This window comes from Diorhabda carinulata, chromosome X (genome assembly GCF_026250575.1).
Source record: "Diorhabda carinulata isolate Delta chromosome X, icDioCari1.1, whole genome shotgun sequence".
Lineage (NCBI taxonomy): Eukaryota > Metazoa > Arthropoda > Insecta > Coleoptera > Chrysomelidae > Diorhabda > Diorhabda carinulata.
The window spans coordinates 65,766,908-65,789,909 of NC_079472.1; the positions used below are offsets into that span (position 1 = coordinate 65,766,908).

Below are 23,002 nucleotides of genomic sequence, written 5' to 3' on the forward strand. Positions count from 1 at the left end.
AAGCTCTAATGGTCGCTAGACTATTGGACAGTATGAGGATTTTCTGTTTGCGATAGTTCTTGTCTAGATTGAGCTGAACACATTTTTCAATTGCATAGATTTGTGATTGAAAAATGCTGGGCGTGTTATCCAGGCTTTCGGAGTGTTTGGTTCTGGGTTGGTACACTCCTATTCCAGTTCTGTCTGCTGCTTTAGAGCCGTCTTCTTACTTCTACAGCTTAGTATTGAGGTAAATTTTTTTTCAACGTTCAACTTTTTTGGTACTTTATCCCAGGTTTTGGTCAGAATTAAAGTAGATGTTTCAAAATCAAATGCGAGAAATGATTTTAGAAATTGATTATTTGTATTTCCAGGTACTTATTTTTAAATAATACATATATTGATGCAATTCACTTAAATTAATTATTTTTTGATACAAATAAAACAAAATGGCTGATTAAGGTATCTTTAATGGCAATTGATAATATTCTCTGAAGACAATATTTAAGTTTCCTTTGAAGTTATTTTTGACATGTTTGATAAAAGTGTGTAAACGGAAAATGCGAGTTTTTGAATCTGTAAAAAAAAAATAATGTACATGTATACAGTTTGTCCGATTTTATAGATCGATATAATGTCTTTATAAGTGAATAAAATTTTTCTTATTATTTGGATCTGGAAACCAATAAGAAGCACTGCCATACAAAGTTGCTCCCAATATCGCTCAATTGTTAAATTCTTATAGGATATATGGACCATTAAATTTCCCTACCCAAATAAAATTCTTTCGGGGTGCTGGGTGTGTTTTAATCGAATCCACTGGGGGTTTTCTCAAGACCAGTAGGGAGAGTTGTGTAGATTTACTGTATCACTTGAACACAACGTTTTAAAATACTACGGTATTTAGATAATTTGGATTTTCATCACAACGCCTCATGAATATTTCACAAAATTCCTTTTTCAAGAGCTCGTGAACAAGTGGAACTTTGTATAAGTACAGTTTTTATTGCAAGGCAATTTCTGTTGCGCTGTCTTCTATTGACAGCAAAATATAAAAATTTGCATCGTCGCTTAGTCCCGGTCTCGTTAAATGAAACTTATGTTTAAAGTAACCTACCGTCATTAAAACTTCTATCCTCCCTTTTTCGGTTAACGGAACCATAATAAGAAATGTACTTGATCTATCAGATGAATTGCATTCAGGTTACGAATATTATGGCACCTGTTAGAGGGTTAAATCCTGACAAAATTCCTTGGGAGGCCTACGAATGATTCATGAACGATGATTTGTTCCAACTAATTGTAACGGAAACGAACAGATAAGCAGAAATTGTGAAAACAAGTCAGTAGAATATAAGCAGAAATTCGCGAATGACTAAATGGACTAATACTACGATTTTCAATATATTGAAAAATTCTTAGCCTACTAAAGAATCAAATATTTGGATACATTTATTACAGCGAACCTGCAACGTCTCTAGACTCTGCAAACCAGACCTCCACAGTTTTTATTACCTCCTCGTTGGAAGAAAATTTACGACTTCTCAAACTTTTTTTCAGTTGAGGAAAGAGATGATAGTCGGCCGGAGATAAATCTGGTGAATAAGGGGGGTGTTTTAGTGATTCAAACTAAATCACGAATTTTTTACATGGCAACTAGAGATTTGTGTGCAGGGGCGTTGTCCTGCAAAACAAAACAACTTTGGATGGCTTTCCGCGTCTTTTCTCTTTAATTTTTTTCCCCTAAAGTGGTCAGTAATGTCGAATAGTAATCTCTAGCTATTGTTCTACCCTTATCCAAAAAATCAATCATGATTACTCCATGGCAATCCCAAAAAATTGAAGCAAGAACTTGTTTTCATCAGATTTTTGGACACGAAACTTCTTAGGTCTTGGAGAACCAGAGTGCCGCCATTCCATCGATTGTTGCTTTGTTTCTGGATCGTAGAAATGTACCCAAGTCTAATCCATAGTAACAATTTGGTTTCAAATCGAGCCCAGATCGAACGCGATGCTTCTACCCTTGCAAGCTTTTGGTCAACATTCAAACATTTGAGGATCCATTTTGTAGCAATTTTTCTCATGTCCAAATGAACGTGAACTATATGATGTATATATATTTCGTAGGGTTCCGCACACATAAGTTTTTCGTTTATTTAGCAGTTTTGTAAGAGTAACAAAATTATAAAAATTATCCATGCAAACCGATGTAAATCTTTATTTACATTACAAGACCGTCGGACTTACATAGTTTATACAGTTTGATACCATATTTGTGTTTTTAGCAAGCAATCTTCCCCGCCATAGCATCAAGGATTCAATGTTCTTAGAACAAGCAGTGCTCTACAAAATTTGCTCTGAAAATGCTATAGAACATGAAATTGTTAGCTGGAAAAGCGCAGGAAATATTAGGAAATAAGCCATGAAACACAATGAAGAATCGGGAACAATGAAAATGAAACCAAAAAGCATTACGGATTACAATAATCGAAAAACGGAAATTGACAAATTTGATCAAAAGTGGCAATGGAATTACTGGGACAGTTGTTGATGCTAATGTATTTTATAAAGAAGTCACTAAAATAAATAAAAAAATAAAAATAACCGATTGCAGAGAAGAGGTATGCGGACCAATGATTTTTCAGATTAGTACCGAAGAAGAGTCTGCCTCAATAAAAGGAGTGTATTTGCTACTCACATCCCCCGGTGCGAGAAAAAACTGCACAAAATGCTATGCCACTTTGAAGAAAGACATGTCATATTAGAATTCATTCCAAGTAACTTTTGAATCAGATATATTTGTAGTTATATCTCTTGTTACTGTGGGTTTCTGTTGGGGCCACCAAAAACATGCTTTGGTATAATTGCACATAAAATAGTATACATAATATGCCCGACACGGCTTTAATCGTAAGGTCACTCCGTGGCTTAAAACGACTGTCTGTCAGTAAGTCAGACTGTTTAGAAATTCAAGAAAATTACCTCTGGCAGCATAAGTGTTAATGTTCCTTTTGGAAAATGAATGGCCAGTCGAGGATTCGTTGAGTGGCCGGCCTACACGGTTATGTGACCTGACACTGTTAGGCTTCTTCCTGTGGGTTTTTTTCAAGGACCGCGCATACTTCCGAACATTTGAAGAAGAATTTGAATCCCTTCACGGACAACTTGAGATGTTTCGTTGGACATGCTTCAATCAATCAATCAAGATGGTCATTAATTTAAACACTAACCCTTCTTCGAATCCCTTTTGTTATTTCTTTTAATAAATTCATTTTGACGCTAAATTTTTTTCTCTTAAAGCAAATTTGTTATCTGACTTATGCCGACCTTTGTATGATAAGAATTGATGATGTATCTATACCAAAATTTTTCGATTCTCGATAACGATACCTAAAAAACAGAGGGAAACACATGGTCTACGATAAGCTCTTTAGTTTTTTTGGTTATTGTATCAAAAGTCAAAATCATTATCCGAGTTATTTTAAAAGCAGGATCAAAGACGATATGGAACTACTTTGTCGGCGCAATAAATGTACCGAGGCAGCCTGTTGTTTAAACGAAGACAAATATTTTAACAAATCATTTCTCAAAATATGATAATTTCATTTTGATAACAATAAAAACTGGTTTAAAACATAATTTCTCATTTCATTTACTGGTATCGGTATAGACTTTTTGCGATCGATTCTCGATACCGATACCAATGTCCAAGAATCGGTGGTATCGAGAATCGATTCATCCCTAATAAGAATCTATTGAGAAGATTAAATTCGTTACCTTTAAGAACGTCGACATATTCAGCTCGTATAAATTGTAAGCAGTAAACTGAGGATAACGTTGACTAGTTTGTAACACGAATAATATGTCTTTTTTGAGATGATTGTCGTTTAACAATTTCCAATCGCTATGGAAAACGTAATCGGGTAGTAAAGTGGCCTGCAATAGAATAATGTTTTTGTTTATTTATGTCACGGTAAAATAAAAAATAAATCGCATGAAAAAATTTATATTTGCTTTGTATCCCCATGGGTCTTTTGTCCACAATAACTTGTCTGTTTTTCAAAACTTCAGGCACAGTTGTCGAACAACTGACTGGAATATGTGCTCTGGTGATGTAGAGTTCGAATTTTCTAGATTCATAAAAACACTAAATAATCTAGTATCCAATTCTTTTTCCCTCAGGCGTATGAAAAATGAGCAGAATAAACCCTGGTCCACTAAAGGTTTACTTATATCTGCAGGATATAATAGCAGACTCGCCAATTCTCGTAATGTGTCTAAAGAAACATGGTCCATTATGTATTATCTAAGAAATGAGGCTTCTTAGTCGAGAAAAATCTCTACTTCACCTGATAACCTCAATAAACACTTCGTTTATGTAGCCAAAAAATTAATCAAACTCTTTCTCATGATCCGCTTTCATATCTCCCTGATGATAATGCTAACAGTTTCTTCTTTATGCCCGTAGTTTCGGCAGAGCTTCGCAGTACAATTAAAGACATTAAAAATTAATATTTATCTGGAATTAATGGACTTACATTAATTACTACTTTAATTAACGTTTCATTTCAAAATGGCACTTTTTCCAATTGCTTTAAGACGGCTATAATTATAACTAAGAGTAGATAAAAATCAAGCATCGAATTATCGCCCAATTGCACTTCTCAAGTTATCTAAGACCATAGATAGATTGGTCGAAAAGACGCTTTCATCATTTTTGTTTAAATATAAAATACTCACTATCCATCAATTTGAGTTTTTAAGTAACAAATGTACAAATGGCGCTGTATTCTCCCTCCTAAAGTATGTCTACTCTAGCCTAAACATCCATCGATCCCCTGCAACAACTTTTTATAATCTTTCTAACACTTTCTATTGTGTTAATCATAATATTTTAATCAATCAAATTGCAGTACTACCGTTTCAGGGGGAATACCTTTCGCATGGTTTAAGTCATACCTTACTAACAGAAGTTAGCTTGTAAAGGTTGATAAAACGATGTCTTCTAGCAAGCCAATAGAAAGTGACACTAGTTTCTCTTGGAGCAACTCTGATCTTACGACACTTCATAGGGACCATATCTAGTGAACTAATCATCATCAAATCATGGTGTGATTCTAATCTGCTCCATCTCAACGAGAAAACTATGCAGCAAACAAATATAAATAATTTCAATGTAGTAGTACGATGCGTGTACTACACCTGATCTAACATCTTCTTCAGGGATGCGCCCCACATACGTAGATTTCTAGGAATTAGGCGGCCATAAGTAGAAATTCCAATAATCGACTAACGACAAACAATTTTTTTCCTGGAATAGTAGACTACCAACCCCACCCACATCCCTAGACTGCGCGAGCGCGCCGCATTACTAGTCGAAACTTGATTGTCGCACTTACTGCACGTGAAAGTTCTTGACGCCCTTTTCGTATATCATTTTCTTCGGTGAATATTTTATGTGTCGTGTCATATTTGCTTGTTTAAGTGATGGATACCAATAATACAGGTAAGCCCTTTTTTAGAAATGTTTTTTCTTTATTTTTCAATTTCAATCGAAAAAAAACTTGTCGACTCGAAAAAAATCTAGAAAAGCAGAAGAAACTTGATATTCAGCAAAGATTTAGAGAGGAGACAGGCCTCTTAGTCGATATGCCAAAAAGTAACTTCGGAAACACAAACGATGGAAATACCAGCAGAAGATTCTTCGAGAACCCCGAATTGGCTGCAGAAATCACTGGGATAAGTTATGACTTGATTATTAGATCAAAAGTGATATTAGAAGCCATATCAAGCGGCGGCCAAAAGATTGACGTAGCAAAATATGATAAATACGCCATGGAAACTGCGAAACTATATGTTGAGTTATATGGCTGGCATCCTATGACTCCAACGATGCATAAGGTCTTAATTCATGGAGCTTCAATAATAGAAAATTCGTTGTTGCCGATAGGGCAACTTTCGGAAGAAACTGCTGAGGCCCGCAATAAACATTTTAGGTCTTATCGCCTAAACTTTGCTCGCAAGTTTTCGAGGGAAGAATGCAACTTAGATATTTATCATAGGTTACTATTGGGAGGTTGTCACTCCATCTTTTCCTAGGTCCAATGCTTCTTTGTCCTGCTGGTGATTAGTGGAACGGGTTAGCAGCCCATCCACCGTAAAACCGAATATAACTCATAGACCCACAAATTTGCCTCGGACTATTAACATCCGACCCATTTATTAGTTCCACGAGAAAGACAAAAAAAACCGATTCAAAATTATTTTTGCCTGAGACAATGCAGCTATTAATTCCTGCTGAGCCAAAGCGACGAAAATTTAAATGTGGATGAAAAAGTCTCCAATGTATGATTGATTATTTTTAGTGATTATTTATTTACTTTATGTAACTTTAATATTGTATAACGAATGTAAAGATCCTTTTAATAATATAATATATTTACTTACTTATTAGAACAAAATAAACTTTGTTTTATTTAATAATACATACCTGAAAGTACTACTAAAACGTAGACAGCTGTCCCTCCTTGGGGAAAGCCGTGAGTATATCATATGTATTTTCAATATAATATTAAAAAACACTTTGAAATCAACTACGATCTCGAATAAAATATTTTTTGATAAAAAATCCCAAGTAGGTGCGCCTAACCACCGTGCACCAACAAATAATTTCGATAAGTTATTCCAAACACAGAATTCTTTTTATCTAACTATTTTGTAATATAAATATCACATAAAATAATTTTGGCCGCCTAAATCCTGATAAACGATCTATGTGCGCCCCTCCCTCGCGGCTTTTTATTTATCCTATATTATGGTGGAAATTGAGATGAAGGAGGTAATAATCAATATGAAAAATAAAAAGTACCGAAAATAATGGAATACCAATAGAAGTAATAAAGTGTGGGTGGAGACGCTCTGCAGAACCGAAGCCGCCTTATCTAAAAAATTAAGTTCCTCCTGTTTTGCGGTGAGAACAGTTTCCAAAGAACTGAACTTATCCATCTCCTCAACAGTCTATTACCCACTTATTCGAGCTGTTAGATATTTACTCTGACTAAACAGCAGAGCTTACTGCAGGAACCTTTTTAAAAGATTAAAAATTCTGACTCTTCCTTATTCATCTTTGAATCCGTTTGCTTAATTCGTAAGCACGATTCTCAAATTTCAGTAAGATGCGCGGCTAACCACTTAGGAACGCGGAGCACGATCTCTACCTACCTACTCTACGTTCTGAATTGATTAAGGGCTCAATATTTTACAATGCAAAAAAATGCACAATCACTTGCCAATGGAAATCAAATCGATATCATCTTTTCCCGCATTCCGCTATAATTTGAGGGCATATATACTGGAAAGTACCTTCTACTCTGTAAACGACTACTATTCTAATAATATTTCTAATGTCAATTTGACTAATGACACAATTTTGTTCAGGATTCCTAGTAGAATAAAAGCAGCATACATTTTACTTCTGTCTACTGTGTCATAAGCCTGCTTAAAATCTATCCACATAATATGATGATTTTATCTATGATTGTCTTAATAGTAAATATCTGATCCGTTGTTCCTCTTCCTTTCTCGAAACCTCCTTGGTATTCTCCGATTATCGTCTATCCTAGGCAAGATTGAACGTAACGCCAATCAGAGCGTCAACGCGGGCACGATCGTCAGAGTTTATAAATACAACCTTAATCCTGAGAATGAATTCTTTGATTTTCTGTTTCGGAGTGTCAATTACTACAACTATGCAGAATTTCAGCTGAAAGTGATTTTTGGTATCACGCTTAAAATATATACATATTTTTATTTTTTTGCACTAATTGGGTTAATATAAAAATACTAAGATGTACTTAGTAAAATGTTATTTAAATGTAGCAGGAATCATTTATAAAAATATATATATTATACATTATATTATATATTATAATAATAAATAAATAAAATAAATCATTATGCTTGCAGACGATGTCTAGTGTAGCCGGTTTTACACGATTACACTTTAATTGAAAATTGTTTTATTGTAATTCATAACGTTTTTACAATATTATGCTTTTATTATATCATTTTATTAAATATGAAAACGATGTAAAACAAATTTACCTGATAATGCAAATCCGTTCCTACTATACAATCTATAGCCAGCTGTAGAATAAATCCAAACAGATATATTGTTGCCAAAATACGGTCAAAAGTTGATATGTCGCTCTATTAAATATATAGCAAAGTTTTTTCTTTTTAATACTGTCATAATATCAATACGTACCATTGATAAAACAAAAGCTCCAAGACAAATTCCCATTATACTAATTACCAAATGACCAAGTTCAAACGGGTTCAAAACTTCGTTCATGTATCTTGTATATCTAAGAAATAAAAATTGTTTTCTTGCCAATATTTCATTATAAATATCTTTCTTATCTTTTCCCCCGTATTTCTATCCAACAAGTGAGGTATGTTACATTACTTATAGTCCAGTCAATCATGATTTTTTCCAAAGATTTTTGGTCGCGGCAACCAATTGATATCAACGTGTAACATTAAGTCAAAATCGATGTAAGGCGGCCCCTAGACCCTACAATAACATTGCACAATATATTTCATTGTACAATAAGATTGAAAGGCGCTTAGAATCCGAACGATCAATTAAATTGCACAATAAACGAACTGCTGCGCAAGAATATTGTTAATCCCGTAAGCACTGTGCGTAAAACAACATGTCCGAACAAGATTTAGCTGCTGCCTTAGTTGTGTTGCTTGTGGCTAAACCTAAAAGGACACGTCGGTGGTCGAAAGATTGGATACATAGATAAAAACTCTGTTTTCTTGACTTTTTCATTCTCTTGCGCAATACTGATCCTACACAATGCAATGGATAAATGGGTGATTCCGTTCTAACTGTGATTTTTTGTATTCAAAATTTCAAGATTTTAAAATTTAACTTTTCTAACTTTTTTATGCATATTATTCATCTATTTTACTGTAAAAATAAAACTCTAAGAGGAATTTACTACAACTTCAAAGTATCACGAGCAAGACACAAATGTCGGATTTTGAGTTCCACGGTACTGACTCATTTATCCACGGTACTGACATGGTAACTTAAGATATTAAACAACAAGTGCATCAATTTTCCTCAGTTTGATCATGAACATTAGAATTTATAAGGTAATTAGTTTAAATCATTTGTTACGACAAAAAAAATTAATAATTTATCGGTAAATTCTAGGAATGGACATGACACGGTACTGACATGGTAACTTAAGATATTAAACAACAAGTGCATCAATTTTCCTCAGTTTGATCATAAACATTAGAATTTATAAGGTAATTAGTTTAAATCATTTGTTACGACAAAAAAAATTAATAATTTATCGGTAAATTCTAGGAATGGACATGACACGGTACTGACATGGTAACTTAAGATATTAAACAACAAGTGCATCAATTTTCCTCAGTTTGATCATAAACATTAGAATTTATAAGGTAATTAGTTTAAATCATTTGTTACGACAAAAAAAATTAATAATTTATCGGTAAATTCTAGGAATGGACATGACACGGTACTGACATTCAAGTGATGTAGTATAAGTTTTCTTTAAGTGGCAAGTTATATTGTATAAAAATAATGTTTAAATATCTTAAGAATTATTCAATTAACACAAAATTTTTATTAATTGATTATTAATTAATGACTAGTACAAAAAAACAATACAGGACATTGAATATCACAGTTAGAACGGAATCACCCAAATATGGTTCATTAAAAATTAAACTCGTTCAAACTTTTGTTCAATAATTGTGCAATCTTCAATATTAACCCTAAACGGTTAATGATTGTGCAATAAAATTGATTGTCTAGGGGACGGCTAAGATTCCATTTTAAAAGGGAGTGGAAAATATAATCTTAAAAATAAGTGCAGGAATGGATGAAAAAAATAATTACAAAAAATATTCTATGAAAATGTTTATTTAAGCGATTATTTCTTTAGTTATGTGTAGTTGAAAATAAAAAAAAAGAGTATTTTTGGACGGTTTTTTGGAAATAACTTTGAAAATGTACAGCTTACAAAAATATATTAGAGCCTGTCAAAACATGAATGAATTTAACCTAAATTTAGTTGTCTAAAAGCAAAAATAACTGAGATATGGCTAGTTAAAGATAATTTCATCCCACAACTGTAAATATGATTTACGATATCAAAACTAATCAAAAATCAAATATTATTAAAAAATGTATCGAACATTTTTTGAGGGAAATTGAAAAAAAATTTCAATGAATTTGATTTTATACCATTTGAATAGAAATGAACAAAGTTTATAATAAATATAAATTTTTCGGTGACAGAAAAACCTTACAAGTGCAAGGCCCATTGTTCTTGAGATCTTTGACCTTGAGTTTTTAAAAAACGAACAATCACGTAATATTCGAATTTCCAGAAAGTGTAACATTTCAAGTTTCTTTTAAAATGGTTTTTGGATAAATTTCATAGATATAAAATTAAAAAAGTTATCGCAAGAAAACTAAAGTTATCTTGTTAACTAGCTAGTTTCTTTCGGGCCGTCAGAACTTTACGCATGAGAAAATACATACTTTATACTTAGAGTTGTCAAAAACTTGGACTATCTTGCAATTCGGCATGTTGAACATGTTCTGGTGACAGTTGTCTAAATTGCCCCCCTATCACAGATGAAGATAACGAAGGAGAGAAAGAAATCGAAAGTGTCGATGAAATATAATGTTACACTCGATTTAATAAAAAATAATCAAAAATTTATTATATATATATATATATATATATATATATATATATATATATATATATATACATTCATTTTTCCTTTCAATTATCAACAAAAAAAAGAGATTACATTTTTTTCATGATAAAAGGGCTGTTTTTGAGAGTGAAAATATTATTATGAATTAACCCATTAATGCCCGGAACTATTTTTAATTTTTGCTGGCTTATATCAGTTGATAATGGGGTCTTAGGACCAAAAACAATATTCCAGAATATAATCACAGATGAAGATGAAGGGATTACATTTTTTTCATGATAAAAGGGCTGTTTTTGAGAGTGAAAATATTATTATGAATTAACCCATTAATGCTCGGAACTATTTTTAATTTTTGCTGGCTTATATCAGTTGATAATGGGGTCTTAGGACCAAAAACAATATTCCAGAATATAATCACAGATGAAGATGAAGGGATTACATTTTTTTCATGATAAAAGGGCTGTTTTTGAGAGTGAAAATATTATTATGAATTAACCCATTAATGCTCGGAACTATTTTTAATTTTTGCTGGCTTATATCAGTTGATAATGGGGTCTTAGGACCAAAAACAATATTCCAGAATATAATCACAGATGAAGATGAAGGGATTACATTTTTTTCATGATAAAAGGGCTGTTTTTGAGAGTGAAAATATTATTATGAATTAACCCATTAATGCTCGGAACTATTTTTAATTTTTGCTGGCTTATATCAGTTGAGAATGGGGTCTTAGGATCAAAAAAAATATTCCAGAATATAATCACAGATGAAGATGAAGGGATTACATTTTTTTTCATGATAAAAGGGTTGTTTTTGAGAGTGAAAATATTATTATGAATTAACCCATTAACGTCCGGAACTATTTTTAATTTTTACTGGCTTATATCAGTTGAGAATGGGATTTTAAGGCCGAAAAAAATATTCCTGAATATGAATGTTTTCGAAGACGTAAATATTATGTATTAATATCTAATTTTTATGGTATTTGGCGAAACAAGAAACACATAACCCAACACCACACTTTGCACACGTTATTCCTAAAGATTTACAGTCTTCGCCAGTCTGTTGCATGGACCAACGTAGTGGTGCATACCATCATAACGAATGGTTGGAAGAAGGGTTCTGGAAATTGATGTTTTTGGAGGTCCTGGAATTTTAGGAGCTTCATCGTATCGCGCCATGTATACCTGCACTAATTCTCTTCTAAACTGTAAATTTGTTGTTTTGCTATGGTGTTTTCTGTACAGTAACCAAGCGTTGTTTACTGCAGCATCTAATATCCATGTGAATATATTCCAATACTATTTTTCCTTCTTATACCAACCCAATAACTTGAAATACACTCATCCGAGAGATCGGTCCCGCTCATATTTTGATTATATTTGGCGACGCAATATGGGCGATCAACTAATATACTTTTTTTCTCGGTCTGCGAGTACCGTTTGACAGATCTCAACGAGGATACTCCTGCATCTGTGGAAGCCACAGTAACTACAGAATTATCTAGCCATCTCACTAAAAATATTCCAATTTTTTCCAACACGTGCTGATATTCGCCATTTCTTCTTTTGGAAAAAGACTTTTTGTTGAGTAGTGGGCATGACTTCGGTATCCGGTTTTCTCTACAGCACCATAGCGTATTTTTATTTTATCCATCAGAGAACGAATCTTCCATACCTTATCTGAAGCGTCCATTTTAGTATTGTCAGCAAAATGGAGAAATGTTCGTATCTGTAAAAAGCGATTCCGCCTCATGGAGTTACTAACCAATATATTTTTTGCATCGTCTTTTGTATCCCAATACATACGTTCTGAGGGAAGAGTATTAGAAAATAGAAAACATTTGATTTCAACTGCTGCAATTTCGTATATTTGATAATCTCATTGTCAAAAAACATTTCAAATATGTCGGTGCATGACAAGTTGTCAAACTGAGAATAATTAGCCTCTGGAAATATCTGGAAAGTCCATTTTCCAAATCACTTTCAATGCAACAGCAGTACAGTTTTTCACCAAGACGCTCATTGATCCGAATGTAGTATAGTTGTTGCTCTGTCTGATCAGTCTGACTAAGAGATTCTTCTAAAGCCTCAGATGTTGAAGCTGGATATTCGTCAGGTGCCGCCGAAGTTTTGACACTATGGTGTTGTCCACCAGGTTGATTTCCACAGGTGTCCGTAGCTGTCTACTCGTTAGATTAAGTACCATACCTCCTTCATCCTCATCTGCAGAGTCTTCGTCAGTCTCTATGTTAGTCTCAGGGGGTTCAATATATATTTCATCTACTTGATTAGCAAGATCTTCGTCGCCATAGACCATCCAAAGCTTCGGACAAAGTTAGCCCTCCTCTGAAATGAAACCGCATATTATAGTAGTTCAAACGCTCAGTGGTACCATTTGGACACCCCATACAATGTTACTTTTGATAATTGAGTGAAGTAATAATATGTTCATGGTTTTTCGAGGCTAGAAAGTTCCTAAATTCAAAAACACGTGATCAAAACTACCACGGCAGCGAAGCGTCTACCTCGAACGTTATAATGCGACTAATGGTCTATCGTTCAGCCAAATCGAAAATAAAATTTGACCCCCACCTAATTCCAGTGGAATGCTTGCTCCGTTATTAATATCTGATTTGTCGATACCACTATCACTAGGCGTTTTATGGGTTAATGTTTGGACCATTAAGTATTACAATAATTATTAATTATGTGGCATTGAAAAAACATTTTAAAGCTGAAAAAAAGGCTTTTATTTCTAATGTTATCATTAAGGGCAGTTTATAGGGGCTGTAATAATATAAGAATTATATTACGCGATTCAACTATCCTAGTAAAGACAAAATAGGGCCACAACTCTATCGGCAACCTACTCTCCACTCAAACATAATAATAAAAAGAAGCAGTATGAAAAACTCTTTAAAACACTAAGCAATTCGTTTTTAGTTGGTGGCGACTATAATGCCAAGCATGAAAACTGGGGGGCAAGAGTAACCACAACCAAAGGAGGAGGATTTTTAAAAGGAATAACTGACAATAACCTAAAATATATCTCTACAAGTGAACCAATCTACTGGCCCACAGATGTAAACAAAATGCCAGAACTTCTCGTCTTCGAAACTACCAAAGGAATTGACATCAAGAGATGGACTGCTGAAAGCTCCATAGAGTTATCATCGGACCACACACCAGTTATAAACTCTATTCAAAGTTACCTGATAAAATTAACACCAACAATAGAAACAAACTGCTCTCTGTGGAAAACGATTTGGAAATTGAGAAGACCAACACAACACAATCCCCCAATTAAGGATAGTCGAAATACAAGGGCAAGGAGTGACAAAGATAAAGCAGATGTTTTTGTAACTCACCTACAACAACAATCATATCCGCAAGACATACTCGATGATGAAGAAAATGAAATGAGGCAGTTTCTAGACGCACCACACCAAATGGATTTGCCACATTATGAAATCAAAACATCTTAAGTAATAGAAACAATTAAGACAGAAATTGACATTAGAAAGGCACCAGGTTTTGACTTAATTACTGGTAAGTTGCTCCAAGAATTATCTGATAAAACTTATAAATACATAACATTCTTGTTTAATGCAATACTTCGCATTAACCCAAGTACATGGAAAGTAGCTCAAATAATTATGATTCCAAAACAAGGGAAATATCAACACCACAACACCAATTCGGATTCCGAAATAAACATGGCACAATAAAACATGTACACAGACTAATCAATGAAATAAATAGTGATTTTAAAGTTAAAAGATATCGCACAGCAGCCTTCCTGGACATCTCACAAGCCTTCGACAAAGTATGGCAAGAAGGATTATACCACAAACTGAAAAAATACCTACCTTATCCTCAGTACGAATTACAAAAATTTTCCCTTCCAATAGATATTTCCTTGTAAACTACAATAACACACTAACAATCATCTCGTCTGAAGTCCCTCAAAGTAGCGTCTTACGATCGGTTCTGTATTTAATCTATATAGCTGACCCAACAGTAACTAGCAAAACAACAGTGGCGACATTCGCTGATAATACCGCCATATTATTGTCCCACAGAAATCCCACAGCTGCCTCAAGGAATTTGCTGGTAAATCTAAACAAGATTCAGATATGGCTCAAACAATAGCGTATTAAAGCCAATGAATCCAAATTCGTCCGTGCTACGTTTTCACTTCGAAAGGAAACATGTCCTCTTGTAAAAATTAATGAAGCAGAACTCCCACAAGCTAACAACGTTAAATACTTCACTGGCAGAAACATATTCACTAAGCGAAAGCAGTTAGGACTAAAACTAAACCAAATGTATTGGCTCATAGGTAGGTAATCCCAGCTATCAACTGAAAACAAAGTGTTACTTTATATAGAAGCATCCCAAAGCCGGTATGTACTTACTAAATTCAGCTTTGGGGGATAGCCTGAAATTCCAACATAGAGATCCTGCAGAGATTCCAGAACAAGTTGTTGCACATCATTGTCAACGCTTCCAGATATGTGCACAATAGTGTTATAGTGCGAGACATCCAAATTATATCAGTTAAAGAAGTCAATGTACAATTCAGTGACAAATACCTTTTCAAAAATTCCCTCGTTTACCGCTACATATTCGAATTTACCTAATCCAAAAAACTACTCTGAGTATACATTTCGACGCTCTTCGGCGTTTCTATAGTGGATTCCAATGGTGATATAATTCAACTGAAGAAGCACGGTGGGTGGAAATCCAACACGGTTGCGGAGGGTTACGTAGCCGACTCAATAAAAAACAAAATGGATTCCGCAGTGAAAATTTTAACGAGAACAACTATTTCGACTTCAAGCAACTTTGTAAATATTCGCGATCCTACGAAAAATCCATTAAGTACTAATACAACTATAGACGATGGTTATTTCTTTGAACTCGTTAAATGTTGCCAATTCAACAATCAATAGTAATGTAACTTTTTCTTCACTTCAAATTAATTAAAAAATAGAAATTGATCAAAGTTTTGACGAATTTTTAGGGACGTAGAAAATTTTTTGTATGAAACTCGTGAGTAAAATAACTTTTTTTCACTTGTAGGAATTGTCGCACTAGCCAAAGGCTATTGACATGCACTCAGAATGAAGATGAAGGTAAAGAAGAACAGGAAAAAGAATTTTAAACTTATGACTCGGCCTATTAAATTTCAGAACATTTTTTTTTCAACTTAAATAGCATTTATCTTCTCAATCCATGCTAATTTCTATTATTTTGCAGTAGTTTCAAATTAAATATGATCACAACAAACTCGTGGAGAAAACACAAAAACGCGCCAAGTACAATACCTCATAGATGGCGTGGAAACAATTTTTGTCTGAGGTGTTTTATGATGAAACTTACCGTCTTGCTGAAAATCGCGAAAAACTATTTTGGCATTGAAAAAAATTTTTCCATACACGAGCTTTCAAATATTTTGAATAAATTTACTGATTTTCAGCTTGGTGGGAATTTATGTAACTTCGAACGTCTAAATTGACCGGACTATTGTATCTTATAGATACTAAATAAACAGGGGTGTGAAATTATAGTGAAAAATCCAATAAACTCTCCATAACGACTTACCTTAATAATAAATTATGATGTTTTATCAATCTAATCAAATATTCTTTTTCCAAAACGTATTGTTTCATAGAAACTTTTGATGTGGTTCTCAAACGGTCATTAATTTGAATCATATCGTCGGTGTTGTATATAAGAAAACATTTTCGAAGAATCCTATATTGATTCGACGTACACAGACATAAAGATAATGTTAAAATATCTATTCCTACTACTGCAAAAGCTACTCCAAATTGGAGACATATGAATTGTAAGACGTATATAAATGCGTAGGATAATTTATCTGTCCAACCGAATGGTAGTATACAAGGTAAAGGTAATGCTCTTTCTGTAAGAAAAGCTGGTAGTATCAGAAAAGCTCCATAGTAGATTTGAGCTAAAACATTATTTCATTTGAATCAACTCACTTTCGTATAATAGAAGGTGGTACAAAATTATGTGCGTAATTTTTTTTTGAAAAACTGGATGATATAGTAGATATTGTAACTATTCGTAGAGGTAAATTGAGAAAATTTATTTTTCATATATCTACCAAAGTTCATATTTCGAAAGGAATCATAAAACGTTACGATGATTCATTTTGTATCATATCTAGCCCATTTACTATGAACAAAGGGTAGTTTTGCTATCTAAGTGATAAATTTTGAAAAATTATCTCCTTTAACTATCAAAAACGGCTCTTTTTTTGATTTTATTAACGTGAATGTCATCACCACTATTTTAAATTCATCGAGAACGGTACTACAGAGTTCGGCATAAGACAAGCAATAAATTTTTATTGAGACAAAGAAATGCAGTATCAAAATTAATTCATTAAAAGAAATGATCAAAATCCGGCCAAGCATGTCAAGCTATCCGCGAAGAGTGTCAAATTCTTCTTCAATTGAAGTTCGAAAGTCGGGAAGGGCCTCTTGAAAAACGTAGTCCTTGAGAAGGCCCCACAGGAAGAAATCACAGGGTATTAGGTCACATAACCGTGTAGGCCACTCAACGAATCCTCGTCTGCCTATTTAGACGGATGTTTGCGAGTGTTGGATCGTTGTTTAGCTTTGGGTCGTCAAAAAGTACGGACCCTCGAGGCCTCTTGCATTCATACAGGCCCACACACAGACCCCAGGCAGGTTTAACTCTTCTTCATGAAGATTTTTCGAGAGCGTTGCCGGATTTACGTCGATCTCTGTATAGATCAACAACAGGAGGATTGGAAGTTGAAAATATGTTACGTAATAACAATCATTCATATTTTAAATTTCTAATATATACGATGATCGTATGAAATTATACTAATCATAACTTATCATAACTCCAAACCACTTGGCAGATATTTTAAAAAAATCACTTTATTCTTTGATTTGTCACTTACCTAGAATATAAAAAAATAACATGAAACCCACGGTTAAAGAATTAATATATTTCATCTCTTGTTTCGTTTCCATATCGACGATATCATACGGCCAAAAGTCAGCTTCAATTTGATTTAAGAGCTTTTTTATTGCTTTATATTTATAGCCAATTAAAGGAGTTTTCAAAATATTCTAAAAATAAATTATGTACATGACCTGATCGAGACCTTGTTTCATTGTAACCAACGAATTATTAAGGATCTTGAAGTATAGATTGAAGTGGCTAAATTTTTGCCTTTTCCAAAAAATTATCCATTATCATCAAAGTACCATTGAAATTTATGGAAACGTGGTAATCAAATGTCAACCAATAAGTTATTACAGTTATTTTTTCTTTTTTTTATTCAACATCTACATATTTGATAACATATTCCGTTGAGTTGAGAATAAAACAATTCATAATTTTTTTCATACATCGAAAGCGTGGTAAATCGCGTTTGACTTTTATACGTGATTCAAAACTGAGAATATTCGTTATTAATATTGTTGACGAATCCCGATTATACAGTTATTTTAGTTGCGGCTGTTTGTGGTTTTTCGTTCTGAGCGTTTGGCGACCCTGCTTATGACATTCGATGCTGTCATCTTGACTTTTATTTTTTACTTCATATATTCCAGTTCGTTTAGATTTGAAATTCATTTTCTCAAGTAATTAAAAATTGAGTAAAACCATAAATCGTATCGGTCTGAGTTTGTTTAGAGTAGAACATAAAAATCACATCAAATATGAGGGTTACTACTCAAGTTCTGAGATATGGCAACACTGAGGTGAATATGTCATATCTGACATTGCTATCAAAAAGTTTGACATTTTTAAGAGTGAACATATTCAGAAGGTATTGTCATATGAGTGCTATTTGAGTTGTTTACAGATACTTATAGAAAATTTCTCCTTGGTGGAAAAATTGAATTAAGTTGAAAACATTTTCGTGCGACGATTTTCTATAACTTTCTTCTTGATTGAACCAACAGATCAACTTTCTTCGACTTTTTATCATGAGGCTGTTGTACCACAAAACATCGATGCTGTGCGTAAACTGATATTGCATGTGACATACTGTGAGATTGAGTACTTGAGTTCTACACGCCATAATTTGACAATCGCTCAAAACATCCTCGTGTCGTTTGGTGCAAAGAAATACTGGAAGAATTCAAAAACGGTGCTTCAAAAGACATCTATAAAATCGTGAGAAGCGGGGAGTCGTGGATCTTTCCAGACGAGCTAAATCCAACAAAAGTTGAATGCACACGAAGCACTTCGAAGAAAATGGTTGCCTGTTTTTTCTGAATAACTAGATATGTCGCCACCGTTCCATTAGAGCAACAGTTTATTCTAAATTTTACATCAGCCTTTATATGCTAGAAGTGTTCGAAAAAATCAGGGAAATCAGTCGCAGAAGACGAATCATTTTGAACTCTCACACATCAGTCAAACAAAAACGTTTTTAAACAGTCAAAAAACCCCGAATTGATGGATCATCCGCTGTCCTGTCCTTGATTGGCACCCAATTATTTCTTCTTATTTCATCATTTTTTGCCTCTCCCCCCGTCCTTGTCACAGCTGGTGCGAGACTCCCCTCTCCTTAGCTTAGTGTGACATTAATAGGCATAGCAGCCATTTCGATCTTGTTTGAGTTGTTAATGTCATGAACTTTAGTTGTGTCAACATCTTTTTCATCCAACCATACAGCATCATCGACATCATCCACACAAAGGAGTTTTCTGGCACGTTTAGCAGCAATTCTTTGAAGACAAAACTGCGCGATAGGTAAAAATTTTCATTGTTAGAGATGATGAGTCCACGTGGACTGGCGGTTTGTTAGATGTTTACCGAATTTTATACGGGGAGTAAATATTATTTTTCGTTTCTTAATTTGGTATTAATCGTGCGAATTTATGAAATATTGATATTGGAAGAACTATAACTCTAGTAGAGGGAGTGGTTGACAACAGATATAGTTTTGTATGTTTTTGATGTTTTCGTATAGTAATAGTTTGAAGTTTGTGTTTTAACATTTAGATTATAATAGATTTTGAAATGTGTCGTCACGAAATTTAACACCTTTCGCCCCTGTCACACAAAGTCACAGTTCCCCGACCCCCTTCCCTTAACGTGTGACGTAATTTATGGACAATCCGTTTCCGCAAATCAAAAATAAATTGCGAGGTTGAAGAAGCGGTTGATTTATTGATATTAATGAAGAAATATTCTGAAAAACAATAAAGCCATATCCAATTGTAAATATTTTGTTTTTATTTGTCTATTTCAAAACTTAAGTAGCAGCCCTCGTATTTAATTTTGTTCATTATTTGAATTTGAATAAACATATCACATAATTGAAATAATTGTATTTCTGGTATATTTCTTTTTAGGTAATAGATTTAGTAGCTATTTTTTAAATTTCAATAAAAAACTTGAAACAAAAAATTTGGTATGTATGTATTTTTTTTGTAATCACTCTTTTTTCACTTCGATATTATTTTCTGAGACCATTCTAGTCTTTTGATATGTTATGATATGTGAAATCAACCATATTTTTAAATAGAGATCAATTTTTTTCAGGTTCAGAACTTACCATTGTAGGTAGTGCAAGTAAACATGTTCCGTAAATGGCTTTATTGAAATCATTGATATTTAATATATAAAATAGTATACCGAACCATGTAAAAATGCCACTAAATGATATAATAATAGTTGAAGCGATTAGTAATTTAGGACGTTTAGTATCTGGCCACATTAAAGCACCCTCCATCAATAATTTTACAAACCATAACATCGATTTTCCATAATCTGAAGTATGTGAAAATCGTTGCGTAAAATCTAAAAATAAAATTACTTGAATGGTTCTAAGGATACATAAAAATTGTTCTACGTACCGAGGAAAGACATGCCAAATTTTCAATATAATTAACAGCATCAAGCGTGGAAATGTCTTATTTTATATGAAGCAAACCAGTAATAATTTATAAAGTTGTAGAAACTACATAATTACCTATAGGGTGTCACGTTGTATCCAATGAGCTGTTTTTAGGTCTCTTCTGTTTTAAAATTATTTTTTTTTAATTCTTGAAAGATAAAATTTGACGTTTTGACTTTTCTTTAAGTCTTTATCAAAATTTTGATTTCAATTAATCAATATTTCTATCAACTTCAATTTGAATATTGAATTTTGAAACTTATGATTTTGAAATTTTTACAAGAATTAATACGATGAATACATAAGTATTCGAAAGCTCGGAAAATATATTAAAGTTAGTCCACTTTGGTGTTTCATTGCCACGTTCCCAATAAGAAACTGCTCATAATATAGCTGGCAAAGACCTCGTAAAAAAAGCTGAGCTCTTATCAAAGTAAAAAATGAAAAATAATTCTTAATATAAAAATATAGTGAAATATAGTTTTGTACTTGATCTTTCTTTTAAAATTAACTACTGAGAAGTTATAACGATTAATATTGAAAGCTTCACGTTTCCAGTACAGTGTCATGAATTTTATTGCTCGTCATTTTATTCTTATCGTAATAGAAATTTTTCTTAACTTTTTAATTTTAGCCTAGAATATCAGGTCGTAATTTTGCGATCGCTATCATTTCACTTAAAACCTCACTGTTGTATAATACCTTGCCAGTCAATTTTAGCTCTCAATTTCTTCTATTTTTATACCGTCTAGCGGCACTAACAGTTAAGTGCTACTACATAAGTTTGTTCAGCAGTCGAGAACCTAAACAAACGACAACCTAGTTTTGCTTCTTGTTGAAGGCAAATTCTACCAATTAATAAATTGTGGTACTGATATTGGGTAGGTAAAAATCAAGTTCAGAGGTACGTATGGATTTGGGGTCTATTATATACTGCGACACAAAGGATGTATTGTGCTTTCTTGCTGCGATACCCAGTGTTTACAGCTGATCCTTTAATCCCACTCCTTTTAAAAAGTCTAGAACGTGGAATGGCTTCAATTGCTTCGACTTCTATTCCATACGTACCCAGATGTAGTGCTCTGTTACACACTTCGAATGAATGTGAATAGTCCCGATAGAACTAGATAGTATTCGTAGATTGTTCTTACTTAGGTTGATACATTCAGCAGATCTACTCTGGTTATAGTTTCCCAGAAGAGTCTTTGCCTATCTTGGCCCCTGTAGGTTGTCGCAATAATTGGTTTTGCTCATATCTACCTTCTTTTTTAGTGCTTTTTCCATTGTTCTGTAGCTGATTCCAAAGAAGGGTTTAGGTTCCATGAAGTTTCAGCGAGCAAGTTCAGAGGTAATTGTAACATGTTTTATGAATCACACTTCAATTAAATCAGAGAATACGAAGATGATGGACGATTCGCAAAATCTTCGATACGGTCCATTTTACCTGCACAGGCAATTTTTTTTTAATCTTTGTGTATAAAAAAAGTTTATTGATCAATTTTAATATAATTGTAACTATGGCTGGCTCTATTTGTTCAGTCGGTGGTATGAGAAACTCTGTTTCTCTTTGAGTTCTGGAGTTAATGTTTATTTTTTTTTATGAATTGAATGAATCAATGAATGAATGAAATTTCCTTAATCTGAATAAATATTATTGTTAAACTAAATTTGTTTGAATTATTTAGATGTCAAAATTTACATATTTTACCAATGACTTAACTATCGTATATACTTCTAAACTAACAATAATAAATTGAATTTTCACATTGAATAAATATACAGTGACTAATGGTAATATAAACACATGCATATTTATTTGTACCAATAAAGGAAGTCCACTAACCTTTAGTTTATTTTTTTCCACTTTAGTAGAATTTGTTTCTTCTTCCACTGAAACAAACACAAAAACTGGGCAAACAACATAAGTGAGTGTCAGATACTAAGAGCGTAAAGCGTAAAGGGCGGTTTTTTACGAAACGTCAAAGGAATTTCGCAGAATATTGTCTACATTTACAACACGCTTTACACTGATCGCGAAAAATTGCATCATTCGAGGCGACATTCATCCTCGTTCTACATGCGCTTGCGCGTCAGTTGGTCATAAACGAGAATCTTTCTTTGCGATTAATGGAGTAATTAGATGTAGTAAAAAATTCCTGAGGCACGATTTATATATAAATCTATCATGAGTGCATTGATTCAAAGATTACAAAGATCGATTCCGGTACAGTGCAATACTCTTTTTTACCGTTTTTTTTCTTGTATATTTTATATATGATAATAATAATGACAGTCGCCGCAACAACGGTATCTTCGT

General features: G+C 33.3%; 1 protein-coding gene across 1 annotated transcript; it reads right to left on the reverse strand.

The window, feature by feature from the left end:
• Positions 1-431: 431 nt before the first annotated feature.
• Positions 432-20,742, reverse strand: LOC130901321 (odorant receptor 23a-like). Its single transcript, XM_057812624.1, has 8 exons — positions 20,645-20,742; positions 20,344-20,588; positions 17,728-17,899; positions 16,368-16,740; positions 8,246-8,345; positions 8,083-8,187; positions 3,757-3,915; positions 432-555 (listed from the first exon to the last, which is right to left on the reverse strand). The coding sequence occupies exons 1-8, from the start codon at positions 20,655-20,657 to the stop codon at positions 484-486; spliced, it is 1,239 nt and encodes a 412-aa protein (XP_057668607.1). The 5' UTR covers positions 20,658-20,742; the 3' UTR covers positions 432-483.
• Between the last annotated feature and the right edge of the window lie 2,260 nt (positions 20,743-23,002).